Source organism: Ctenopharyngodon idella, chromosome 11 (assembly GCF_019924925.1).
Source record: "Ctenopharyngodon idella isolate HZGC_01 chromosome 11, HZGC01, whole genome shotgun sequence".
Taxonomy (NCBI): domain Eukaryota; kingdom Metazoa; phylum Chordata; class Actinopteri; order Cypriniformes; family Xenocyprididae; genus Ctenopharyngodon; species Ctenopharyngodon idella.
This window is the reverse complement of record NC_067230.1, coordinates 2,023,119-2,035,922: the sequence shown is the minus strand read 5'-3', so window position 1 is coordinate 2,035,922 and position 12,804 is coordinate 2,023,119. Positions and strand designations below refer to the sequence as shown.

The 12,804-nt window shown below is 37.2% G+C and overlaps 1 protein-coding gene across 1 annotated transcript; it reads left to right on the top strand.

Annotated features, from left to right (window-relative positions):
- Positions 1-704: 704 nt before the first annotated feature.
- On the top strand, positions 705-11,247 carry mknk1 (MAPK interacting serine/threonine kinase 1). Its single transcript, XM_051912802.1, has 14 exons — positions 705-903; positions 1,983-2,018; positions 3,670-3,757; positions 3,898-3,999; positions 4,223-4,320; positions 4,431-4,510; positions 5,957-6,030; positions 6,114-6,218; positions 6,305-6,360; positions 8,415-8,510; positions 8,620-8,814; positions 8,898-9,062; positions 9,594-9,637; positions 9,717-11,247. Exons 1-14 carry the CDS (start codon positions 844-846, stop codon positions 9,904-9,906), a joined length of 1,389 nt encoding a protein of 462 aa, XP_051768762.1. The 5' UTR covers positions 705-843; the 3' UTR covers positions 9,907-11,247.
- Positions 11,248-12,804: the final 1,557 nt, after the last annotated feature.

The following is a 12,804-nucleotide window of genomic DNA, read 5'->3' as shown; positions in this document are numbered from 1 at the left end:
CTACAAAATACGTCATCTCTGAGGTACTCTATTGTCAGCGAAGTCCACTTCATAATCATAAAAAAGAACCGATTCAAAAAGAACAATTCACTATTGCTTGCAAGCAATAAAAAAAACTATGGTAAAGTATTTTTACAGCTGAGCACAACTAGAAAAAGTTATATTCAGTAGACCTGTAACAAATGTTAGGAATTAATAATAAGATATTAATAATTTCCGTGTATTTTCCAGGTTTCTAAGCCTATATGGCAACCCTGAATTCTGCAGGATTAGGATTAAAAAAACGAATTATATAGTAAATTAACAATGTAAAAAGGAATTGAACGGCTGACAAAAGCACAAGTGGGAAACTTTAACCGCAGAGAATTCAGATTAACACTAATAAATCAACTCCATGTCACTGCATAACTCCTTTATGGGGACTCTACCGCGGACACGGTAACGTTAGTCAGCATTAACATTAAAAGAGTTATTCACTGTATGAGTCTAATCATGTCCTGTATTACTTCCTTAAAAATCGCCTAACGCCAGTCAGTGAGTGAAATTGGTATTTCTCCAGTGAGAAATAGTAAATCTATGAATCATATTCGTGGCAGCCCTCTGGTGGCAGCAACGTCTTCGCATATGAATATTCATTAGGTCATGCTTGCGTTATCTCGTAATCTCCCTCGTTCGTCCAGTCACGTAACCTGATTAATATTTATAACCCAACCCGTCACCATAGTGTGATTCGCAAATGCAACGCAGTGACCATCAGTAGGAGGGCAGTTGGCGCGATTTGGGGGGTGGTGCTGTTGTGGTTTCTGTGTTGTCCTCCTCCTCGCTGCTGCTGTTTAGCGGAGGATGGCCCTGACTGCGGAGGCACTCACAACACAGCTAGACCCATTCGGCCGCAATTTTCAGGTTTGAGTCTTTTTTTAATATGCATAATACATATATATATATGTATATAATTGTTATTTTACATGGGGTTAAGTAGATCTAAAGTCTAATAGCTAATGTCTACATCTGTGTCATGTGATAAAGTGGCTTCATCGATTGGGTCGCTCGATTCGCGCCAGATCGCAAAAACAAACGATTGTACTCAATTCTGAAAGCGCGAGTTATCAGTCATATGTTTCATGTATTTAAAAACTAAGATTTTCAGTTACTCAAACACATCTCTTCGGTTAACTTAGCACTATCACAATTCTGCTGACATTGCGACACTATTTTAGTTCTCTGACACTTGTTGCCTGTCTTCGACACTCATTTTTTACAATTCATGTTCTTCATCTCTTAAAGGGATAGTTCACTCAAAAACGAATTCTGTCATTATTCACCGTCATGTTCACCCAAACCGTGGAACATAAAAGGACAGATAACCTCAGTCTCCATTCACTTTCATTGCATCTCTTTTCCAAACAATGAAAGTGAATTATGATTAATGTAATTTTTAATTACAGAAGAAGTCTCATAAGGTTCGTTAGAATTTCTGAATGAACTGTCAATCAGTATCGACTTGCAGCTGTTTCTTTAAATATGTTCATTTTTTTCAGCCCGCTGCTATGCTAACTGGTTTTCCCGCCTATTACCCCCAACCAACGTTATTTATTAAAGAATGGCGATATACAATGATGTATTACATATTAATTTCGTATATGCATTACGCCATATAATTGAATCCTACTTCATTCTCATTATTTCTCTGCATTTATGTACTACAAGTAATATATCCTGTTAAGTGTTCTGGATTTTCCCCTTAGCAGCCAGATGATAACTTGACCAAACATGTCACGACACGAATATATATCTTTTCAATACGGAAACGCGTCGTTAAATGTCTTTGACATGATTTCACTCAACCTACTTTGAAGAAACCCGTATGTAACACTCAGGTGACGTTGCACAGCTGGCGTCACGAGTTTTCCCTGCGGCGCGAGAGCTGTCACTGCTCCGTCTCGCTCAGCTTCTGGAATGATCGTGTCTGTTTTTTCTTTCAGCTCGCGGACCTTCAGGCGTTCCACTGCTCCAGCCAGGTACTGGCAAGGATCGCTACTTACCTTAAAACGAGCTTTTTGACTGGTTTGTGAGTCTCATACTGTGGGAAAGTAAAGCAGCGCTTGTATATGTATTTCGTGGTGGATATGGGGAGACGTTTTGAAACACATTAGTCATTCGAGGCTCGTTCAGAGTGAGAAATCTGATAAGTGCACACTGCAGGTTTCACAGCTTGTGTTCACTTCCTCTTTCTATGATAGAAGTTCACGTTTACAGGACATGATAGTGAAGTCACCATGAAATCAAAATGAACAATTCTAAAAAAAAAATCTTTTTCTTTTAGAATATTGCAGTATTTTACTTAATCAATTGCAAACGAAACAACATAATCAAATTTAAATCTAATTTTTTTATGTTTATTGCAAAATGCATATTATGCATGCAAATATTTAAAGGTATAGTTCTGCGAAACATGAAAATTCTGTCATTAATTACTCACCCTCATGTTGTTCCAAACCCTTAAGACTTTAGTTTATTTTGGAACACAAATGAAGATCTTTTTAATGAAATCTAAGAGCTTTCTGTCCCTCCATAGACGGCCTGCAACTGAAACCTTGACGCTTCAAAAAGTTCATAAAGAGATCGTAAAACTAATCCATACGAATTGAGCGGTTTAGTCCAAATTTTCTGAAAAGACTCGATCACTTTATATGATGAACAGATTGAATTTAGGCTTTTATTCACATATAAACATTCATCAACTAAAAGGAAGCTTAAGCAAGTTTGCTTGACATGTGCGAGAACCAGTGAGGTTCATTCTTGTGTGTTATGCAGCACGTTTCAGCTTCCACAAGAGGTTTGTTCTCGTGTGTCAAGCAAGTACAATTGAGCCTCTGTTTATGTTCACTGATCAATGTTTATATGTGAATAAAAGCCTGAATTTAATGTTCATCATATAAAGTGATCGAGTCTCTTCAGAAAATTTATATAAAACCGCTCAATTCATATGGATTAGTTTTACAATCTCTTTCTGAACTTTTTGTAGCATCAAATTGTCAGTTGCGTAGCTGTCAATGGAAGGACAGAAGGCCTTCAGGTTTCATCAAAAAGATCTTAATTTGTGTTCCGAAGATGAACGAAAGTCTTACAGGTTTGGAACAACATGAGGGTGAGTAGTCAATGATAGTGAGTTTTCATTTTTGGGTGAACTAACCCTTTAAGCAGTTTGAGAGTGTAGGGAGACTTACTCAATTATGTCAATCGTAGGGATTGGATAGGCGCTAAAGAGTTCTTTTGGCATTTGTTTTGGTTGGCATGGATTTGCTTGTTTCGGTTTGGCATGGATTTGCTTTTTGTGAATCTCTGATTGGTGGAGATTTATTTGCAGAATCATGGGGAATTCCACTGTTAAACATGACTACTTAAAAATTAAGTTGAAATAATGCAGACTAATCGCTTCATCAAAGCATATACAATTGAGTAACCACCTCGTAGCTCACAGTAGGTCTGTGGTTGATGGTTTGTAAGTTATCATTCAAAATTAATTCTGCTATGGAGAAAATTAATGGGATTTTTACTTCCTAAACCTCACTGTTTGCACTTTATATGTCTCTAGAAGCACTGGAACATTGCTGTTGTCTACTATCACTTTGTTTTGAGTGTAAATTTCTCTCTGTTTCTTTCTCTCAGATAACCAGTAGCACTTTGGCATCTGGCCAGGTGGAGAGCTGTTGCCCGCTTTCTCATGCCACCAACAGTGCCTCCCAAACCACCGCAGGTACAGATGCTTCAGGCTAAACATTTAAAAACACATCCTTCAAATCTTAAAATCATTTCAAAAACAAAATTCTGTCAGAGTACCTAAAATCTGTGATGTAACTAACATCTGTGGTTTTGTGTTTTTTACTTTGGGATTAGGAATGGAGAGCAGTCAGCCAATCAACATCAATGACGCTGTTACACAGCGGAAGAAGAAACGCAGAACTCGGGCCGCGGACAGCTTCACAGGCAAATTTAGCGGTACTATATCATCATTACAATATTAGGACATTACAAAAAACTCGTATTACTCCTCATAATGTGCTTCCGGTCTTTATTGGGTTTACTCTCAGCATTATTAAATGTGTAAATTGTTATTATGCATTATCATATCTTCAGGATGTTTGATTGCATTTCCTGACTTCCTGTACATTTCCTGATTGGGTAAGGTGTGAGTCAACTCAGAAGTGTGTGTGTGTTGTAGATCTGTACATGCTGACGGATGAGCTTCTAGGTCAGGGTGCCTATGCTAAAGTCCAGGGCTGTGTGAGTTTACAAAATGGGAATGAGTATGCTGTGAAGGTGAGAGGATTTTTTTTTTCATGATTTTTTTTTTTAGATAAATATTGCATTAGTTCTTTGTCAAACAAACATAATAAACCTTGTGTGTAATGCGTGGTTATGTTTCTCAGATAATCGAGAAGAAAGCTGGTCACAGCCGCAGCCGAGTTTTTAGAGAGGTGGAGACACTTTACCAATGTCAAGGAAATAAGTAAGATTATATTCCACTATCCGCTTAAGTTGTGACATATCGAATACTGTCTCCATGTCCAAATTTCCACTCCATTTCATGTGAGCGGAGCAGTAATGTTTCCTCTGGAGCGGAGAGTGCCTTTCTGAAGATTCTGCTCATGGCCGCTTGCTCAACCCAGAATGCTCTTTGTGATATGCTGTTTCGAGAATATGTGAAATAAGCAATAGGTCTAGGGTTATGGAGTTCAAATACTGTTTTAAAGAAGTTGCGAACTTATACATAGCCTAAATGCACAGTAAACATCAAAGTTAGGAATGAAAAAGGAGATGAAATTGAAAGGGAGTGTGAAGAAACTTGAGTTAATGGTAACCCGAAGATTGTGGGTTTGATTCTCAATACCGGAAGGAAATGACTGCGGTGCCCTTGAGCAAGGCACTTAAATGAAATGCTCCCTGGGCGCCACAGCAAAATGGCTGCCCACTGCTCCCTGTGTGTGTGTCTTCACTACTCACTGCTCCTAATGTGTGTGCACTAACTTGGATGGGTTAAATTCAGAGGACAAATTCCGAGTATGGGTTACCATACTTGGCCTTCACATCATGTCATGTTATATACTAACAGCAAAGTTCTTTTTCGTTTTTTGCTTATGGATAAAAAGAAGATTGAAATACCTTTGCAGCGCTATAGCCTACTGTTAATGAACAGACAAATATATAAATATGTGCTGCGCTTTCTCAATAAAATAAATAAACAAAATAACAGCAGTGAGAAAACAGCAGTCAAGAAATCATCTGATCATAGCAATGTGTTTGCACGATCTCTGCAATTTCGACAATATCCAGTCAAGTCACGTCACGTTTGTTTATAGCCTACTACTACAAATTTTGCTTTAAAGCCACAAATATCGTAACTGTTATCTATAGGCCTACTGTAATTGAAACATTTATTCAAGAACTTCATTACAAACAGAAAGACATATAGCACAGAAATTTAATGTTGAAGCGGAATTTGAGCGAACATCATTTTACCGGTGAACGTGAGCTCGTAGTCACTTATAATTTTCCACAGCTCATGTTGTCTTGAGTTTATTTGTCTCCTGAAATTCCTTGGAAAGATTTCTTGCAGTGTTTTGTCAGCAGAACATTACAAAAACACATTAAATAACCGTGTCTATCCCTCACAAAAATCAAACATGGCACTGCTGTGAATAAAGTCTACAGAGGTAAAGGTTAGGATCATGATTTTTTCCCGTAGTACATTAGCACACCGTGAGTGTATATTGGCACGTTTTGTGTTTGCTTTTGGAATCTGATGCATTTGAACCCGGAAACTGGTGTGTGACCTCAGACTTAACAAGTGTATAGTCATTATACTTATTAAAAATTATTCCAGAAAATGCTGTAATTGATTGTAGTTAGTATTATACATAATTGTACAACTGCATCCATTGTGTGTTCTTTACAGGAACATTCTGGAGCTCATTCAGTTTTTTGAAGATGACAGCTGTTTTTATCTGGTGTTTGAGAAGTTACGTGGAGGTACAGTTGTATAGTAGTGAAATACAAATGCGGTCTCATTCTTAGTTAGTTTATTTCTGATTATTTTTCTCTTTTCCTCTTAGGTTCCATTTTAACACACATCCAGAGACGAAAATACTTTGATGAGAGAGAGGCTAGTCATGTAGTCAGGGATATAGCACATGCACTGGACTTTCTGCACAACAAAGGTAAATACTGTAGATTTACTCTGCGGCCCACTGACCATGACTTGTGCAAATCTGTTTACTTTAGACTTGTTTCTGTTTTTCCACAGGAATCGCTCACCGGGACCTTAAGCCTGAAAATATCCTGTGTGAATATACTGATAAGGTAATGCATCCATTTTGTCTTTGGTATCACTTTAGTGCTTTTCACAATTGAACTAAATATCCCTGGGTCATTCTAAACCCTGGGTAAATAGAATCCTGGGTTATCTTGCTTCACTTTTCACACTGCTCGTAATTTTCCCAGGGTGTACAATTAATTCTGGGTAGTCATAAGATGACGTTTCATACTATACATTCCTAAACCCTGGGTTAACATCCTTATTTGCGGTGTCAGCGTCATTGATTGGACGAATGCCGTACTCAACCTGTTTATATAAAGGCTCTATCATTGCGCATCCTCATATTATTTATAGCAGACTGTACAATGAAGTTTTTCCTGAATGGACTAAGGCTGCATCATTTCACACATTGTCGTTCACACAAGTTTGGCACTGTAATGCAGGGTTAACACCAAAAAAGCAGTGCTAACCCCACTTCTAAATTATAAGTGTGAAACATTCCTTTACCTGGGGTTAAAAGCGGGGTTTAGAACAACGATAACCTGGGGTTAAGTGTAGTGTGACAAGCCCTCTTGTGTAGTCTGCAGGGCTACAGAAGGGTCGGGGTTTGGAGAATCCTGAGAGATGTGGTGGAAATTCATCAGTAAAATTAAAGTCGGGCCTCTCCATGGCAAAAATCAAATAAAATGTATTTATCTGAAATCGCGATCCAGGGTGAAGTCTCTCTTACAACCGAAATGTACCTCAGAGAGCTACAAAAATGAGCTCTAAGCAAAACAGTATTTATTCAGTAAAATCACACATATTAATTTATCATTGAACAAAGACTTTCAAAGTTGATTGGATAAACAAATGAACAGATTATCATAAGGCCTCCTACTTCCTTTGTCATGTACACTTTCTGGTTTATCTTCATCCAAATTGGTCTTCCTCATCATCCTACATAAATAATTTTAATTGGAAACATTTTATCTGACTCCCTAGACTCTTCCCAGGCCTACTGACCTTGACTATAAAAGAAAGAAGCATTATACACAAGTTCTTACAGCATTTACAGATTAAACTTGAAACATGAGAAGGAAACAAAAGAGAGAGTAAATGAACAATATATATATGAGTCTTCTACCAAGAGTGTGATGGAAAGAGGGAGCCTTTGCGCACTAGTTATCTAAGGCCTTGCATTTGAGTGCCTCAGATAAACATCTCCATGCTTATCAGTCAAAATCCCCATGACCATTTTGGGCAGCGACCAGCTTGAAACCTTCAGTTCATCCCCTTACATTCTTAATAAGCAGTTAACATTCTCTAGTAACAGTTACTTTGTCCTCCTCAAGTAGAGAGTCTGTTTTCATACATTAAAAATATTGATTTACATACACATATGTCAAAACAGTGACATATGATTTCATGATTAAAAATATATGTAAGGAAATATCTGTACCTCATGCAAAATTAACAAAATTAATCATGTATAAGCAGTAGCATTTATTGAATACACATAGGAAAATAATATTTTCCTTACAGAGACTAGTCTGCAAAAACAGCAAAAAAAAAAAATACATTTTACCTCAAACCGTTCAAATGTTTGGGGTCAGTAAAACTGAAAGTATCTTATGTTCACCAAGTCTGCATTTATTTGATCAAAAATACAGTAAAAACTGTAATATTGTGAAATCAAATTTTCTATTTGGATATATATATTTATAATTTATTCCTGTTATGGTAAAGTTAAATTTTCAGCATCATTACTCCAGTCTTCAATATCACATGATTATTCCAAATCAGAAATCATTCCAATATGCTGATTTGGTGGTCAAGAAACATTTCTTCTTATTATTATCATCATCAACGTTGAAAACAGTTGCGTACATTTTTTTCAGGATTTGATGAATGGAACGTTTAAATGAACAACATTTAACTTTTGTAACATTATAAATGTCTTTACTGTCACTTTTGATCTATTTAATGCATCCCTGCTAAATAAAAGTATTAATTTCTTTTAAAAAAATCTCACTGACCCCAAACTTTTGAACGGTAGCATATGCATGTTTAAAATCTAGTCCGTCTTAATTGTAATGAGTTTCTTACTTTCATTCAGGTTTCTCCTGTGAAGATTTGTGATTTTGACCTTGGGAGTGGAGTAAAGCTGAACAGTGCCTGTACCCCAATAACTACCCCTGAGCTCACCACACCAGTAAACACAACCTCAGATTTGTCCTCAATACTTTTAACACCCTAGAGCTGTGTTAAGTAGTGTTCTAGTGTTGAGTATCACTATTTGAGAGGTCCATTCTCTACTTTAGTGTGGCTCAGCAGAGTACATGGCTCCCGAGGTGGTCGAGGTCTTTACGGATGAGGCTTCTTTCTATGATAAGCGCTGTGACCTCTGGAGCCTTGGGGTCATTCTATACATCCTGCTTAGTGGGAGTCCCCCCTTCACTGGCCACTGTGGCACCAACTGCGGCTGGGAACGAGGAGAGACGTGTCGTGCCTGCCAGGTAAGGCACATGCTAATTTGAATATTTACAGAATTCACTTCATCCATGTAGAGACCTTAGAAGTGTTGTCCTCTCCCGTTCAGAACAACCTTTTTGAGAGGATTCAGGAGGGGAAATATGAATTTAGGGATGGAGTCTGGGCTCAGATCTCAGCCGATGCCAAAGATCTGATCTCGCGGCTGCTAGTGCGAGATGCCACTCTACGGCTGAGTGCCGCCCAGGTCCTGAAGCATCCCTGGGTGCAGGGGGTGAGTCTTCTGTGCTTTTCATTTTCAAGTGTCAATCACTCCACAGGTGCCGCAGCAAAAATGGCTGCCCACTGCTCCGGGGGTGTGTGTGTGTTCAACTGTGTGCTCTTGGATGGGTGAAATGCAGAGCATAAATTCTGAGTATGGGACACCATACTTGGCCACATGTCACTTTCACTTTCATTATCAGAAATTCCACATTGTTCATCCCTATTTAAGTTGAAATCAAAAGACTTGAAGAGCACAGAAAAATTTAAGACTGGAGTAATGATGCTGAAAATTCAGCTTTACCATCACAGAAATAAATTACATTTTAAAATATATTCCAATAGAAATAATTATTTTAAATTGTAATAATATTTTACAATAATATGTTTTTACTGTATTTTTGATCAAATAAATGCAGCTTTGGTGAGCAAAAGAGATTTCTTTCAAGAACCATAAAAATTCTTACCAACCACGAACATTTGAACAGTAGTGTATATTATATTATATATGTGTATATATAAATATATGTATTTTATGTTACAGAATGCACCTGAAAGAGTTCTTTCAACTCCTCGTGTTCTACAAAGGTATTTGATTTGATTCAGTATGAAGCATATTTTTCAGTTCCTGTAATGTTTCTAACCGTCACTCTGGTTGAACCCACAGAAACTGCAGCACTAAAGACCTGACACAGTTCGCAGCTGAAGCCATTGCATTCAATCGACAACTATCTCAGCAGGAGGAAGAGCAGGAGGACTTTGGTATCGTCGTCTGCTCCATGAGGCTCTCTCCTCCCTCCAACTCCAGATTAGCCCGTCGCCGAGCACAGTCTCAAGCACTACGCACCAACACTTGATGCCTGCCCACTCCACAGGTGCTCCAGTGATGCATGTATAGTGCATCACATTATAACCATTCATACACATACGTTCTCTGGCAAACGGAATGGGTTCTTGAGCAAACTGTAAAGCACTCTAACCCTGACAAACACATGTATATGCAGTGCTACCAACTTTTAGAACAGACTAACCTTATGTATACCAACCAGTCTTTCTTTCTGTGTAATGTGAGTTTTGGGTGTTTTAGGCATCAGAAACTTTTTTCCTTTTCTTTTTTTTTTTATATTTATTACCAAATATTTATGGCTGGTGGTGCTTACAGTCAGATATAAAAGGGGTGCTCGGCTCTGAGGGAATTAACATTTTAATTTTGATATAACAACAAGGCTTTTTAATTACATTAGCATGAGTTTTAGCATTTTTAAAATCCAATTTAGTTACTGTAAAGCACTGGACTTCTTCCTCTGTCACTTTTTATTTTCTATTTGTTGTTTATTTTGTTTTAACAAAAGTCTAGTGTTTATAGTTATTGTTGAGTAAGTAATGTTTTGGTTTATTTGAGCTATGTAAAGCCATGCTGCCTGACAGTAGCATATCTTAAAATTACATTATGAAGTGTATCATTATGTATGTCTTATGTGGAAATGCAATCGAGAAGTATGCTGCTTGAATGAGGGTGCAAATGAGGTATTATAGACATTTGACCAATTAGCTCAAACAGTTAGTGAATATTGCACAGTATTTTTGTCTTTTCAGATGATTATATTTTTTAATTTAATGTATATTTTTTCATGGTTCTCCAGTGTGTTTTAGAGTGTTGAACATTATTTTGTTTAAAATGTGAAGTATTTTTCTATGCATCAAGGCAATGAGCCCATTCTGCAGCCGACTCCGTTATTAGGTGGAGTAAGTTTTATATTTTTAGTTTGCATTCAGTGGAAATTGTGCCATCTTTAGGGGTCAGAGCTCCTAATTTGCAAAATAACTAAATGACTCAGTTGCCTTTTGTATTATCAAATTATAAAACATGCACAGTTATTTTTCCTGTTATTTGTTGCTCAAAATGCTACTTGAGTTTAGATGAAATGGAAAGAATTTAGTGGTTATCCATGTATGTACATTTATGGGTATGTGTTGGGAAACATTTCCTGTACCAGGGATGACACCAGAGGGCGCTACCTCATATTAATGGCTATGTTCTCAGTTCTCAGTGCAATGCAGTAGCCTATCTTAGTCTAAATTCAGAAATTATGTCTATGGAATGGCCATTTAAAACCTAAAAACTCTGGGACATATCACAGGTCACAAGTGTTCATTTGGTTTTCCAATTTTGAGAAATAAAGCAGTTTGCACTGAAACACGGCTAAAACTTGAGTCTTTATTTAAGACCTACACATACAGCAGTTTACTGAACAATGTAATGTTAACTGCCTTTATGTGTGGTGCTAAACATACTTTATTGTGGATAACGATAGAAATAGTTTATTTTGAGTTTGGCGATTATGATGTCACTATTATAATCGCACTGAAAAAAAGATGACAATCATGAAGATTTAAGGCTATGAATAAAGGAAAGTGTATATTAGACCCTGTAACTGGTCACCATTTCTTTTACCATACATACCAAGTCACTTTTTCCCCATCACTAGTTCATTTTACATGAGAAATAATTAAATAAGATGATTGATGTCCATCACCTCCAGCGAAACAAAATGCTGTTTAAAATGGTTTTAGATGGAGCATTGGGTTTAGATGGTCTCCATGAAATGATTTTTAAAAATGTCTTGGAAAAAGTCATGGAGAAATTCATTGCTCAAAAGTGTGAGAACCCTGAAAACTTGTTAAACATGATTATTTTTAAAGTATAAAAGTATGATGATAGATTTTAGGTGTGTACTTGTATGGAATAACAGTTTGTCCATTTTTATATTTCATAACAGTGTCAGAACATTCTGGTCCTTCTCGTAAATTAGTTTAAATGATTCCTTGCAAAATGTACCTCAATAACGCTTATAAACCAAACAAAGAAAAGCACAGACGACAAAGAGGAGTGTACTATCTTACTATCTTTAAACGTTTCCTCAAATCTTGCACTGAAAAGAGCGTGTTTTCTTTCCTCACCTGCCATGTGGACGAGACAGAGCAGACAGAATGCATGTCCTTGGAAATGAGTGTCACGAGTACCTGAAGTTGTAACGTTTGTTTCCAAGTGAATTTATATTCTACAAGCCGTGTTTGAACAGATATGATGCATCATGTAAGTTGTAATGTTTCAGCTAAACCTAAAAGCGTTGAAAAAGCATAACAGAATTCATGTATCGTCTCTTGAGTTGGAGTAATCGTGTGGAGATCAAGAGCGCCCCGCGCGGTGATGAGCGGAATGACTCGGTTGTGAAGTGCTCAGCCTAGACGCTCCATCACAAACCTCAAAGAGCGAAACGATGAGCTCCTCCAGCGGAGTTGAAGAGCGAAAGGACATTACCTAAAACTCCTGAAAATTCGTTAAAATAGAGGATAACACCGGGCAACCCTTCGAAATCTCATCTTCTGGTGAGTTTAAAGTCAGACGAACTCATTTTACCTGCAGAGCGGGGAACCGTTCATCTTCAATAGGCTATGCAAGATAAACGAGAGTAATGCCGCCCGCAGTTGACTTTAAATATGTTTTTATTTTGGTTGAATATCTTAATACGTCGTTTTAGATTAAATGAATATAAAGTAGGCCACTGCTAGAACGACAGAACGATAGACAGAACGATAGATGGTGAATAAATAAACCTACAAAATTAAAATTAAAAATGAATAACATAGGCTAATATTTATGATGTTCATGATTACTAAATTATGCAGATATAACATTACGATTAAAACATTTACTTAACCGTTACACGTTGTCATGCAAACATTCTAAGTAA

Coding starts and splice junctions, on each gene's coding strand:
- mknk1 (XM_051912802.1), top strand. CDS start 844: ATGGCCCTGACTGCGGAGGCACTCACAACACAGCTAGACCCATTCGGC. Junction 2,019..3,669: donor CGTTCCACTGCTCCAGCCAG/GTACTGGCAAGG, acceptor TCTTTCTCTCAG/ATAACCAGTAGCACTTTGGC. Junction 8,815..8,897: donor AGACGTGTCGTGCCTGCCAG/GTAAGGCACATG, acceptor TCTCCCGTTCAG/AACAACCTTTTTGAGAGGAT.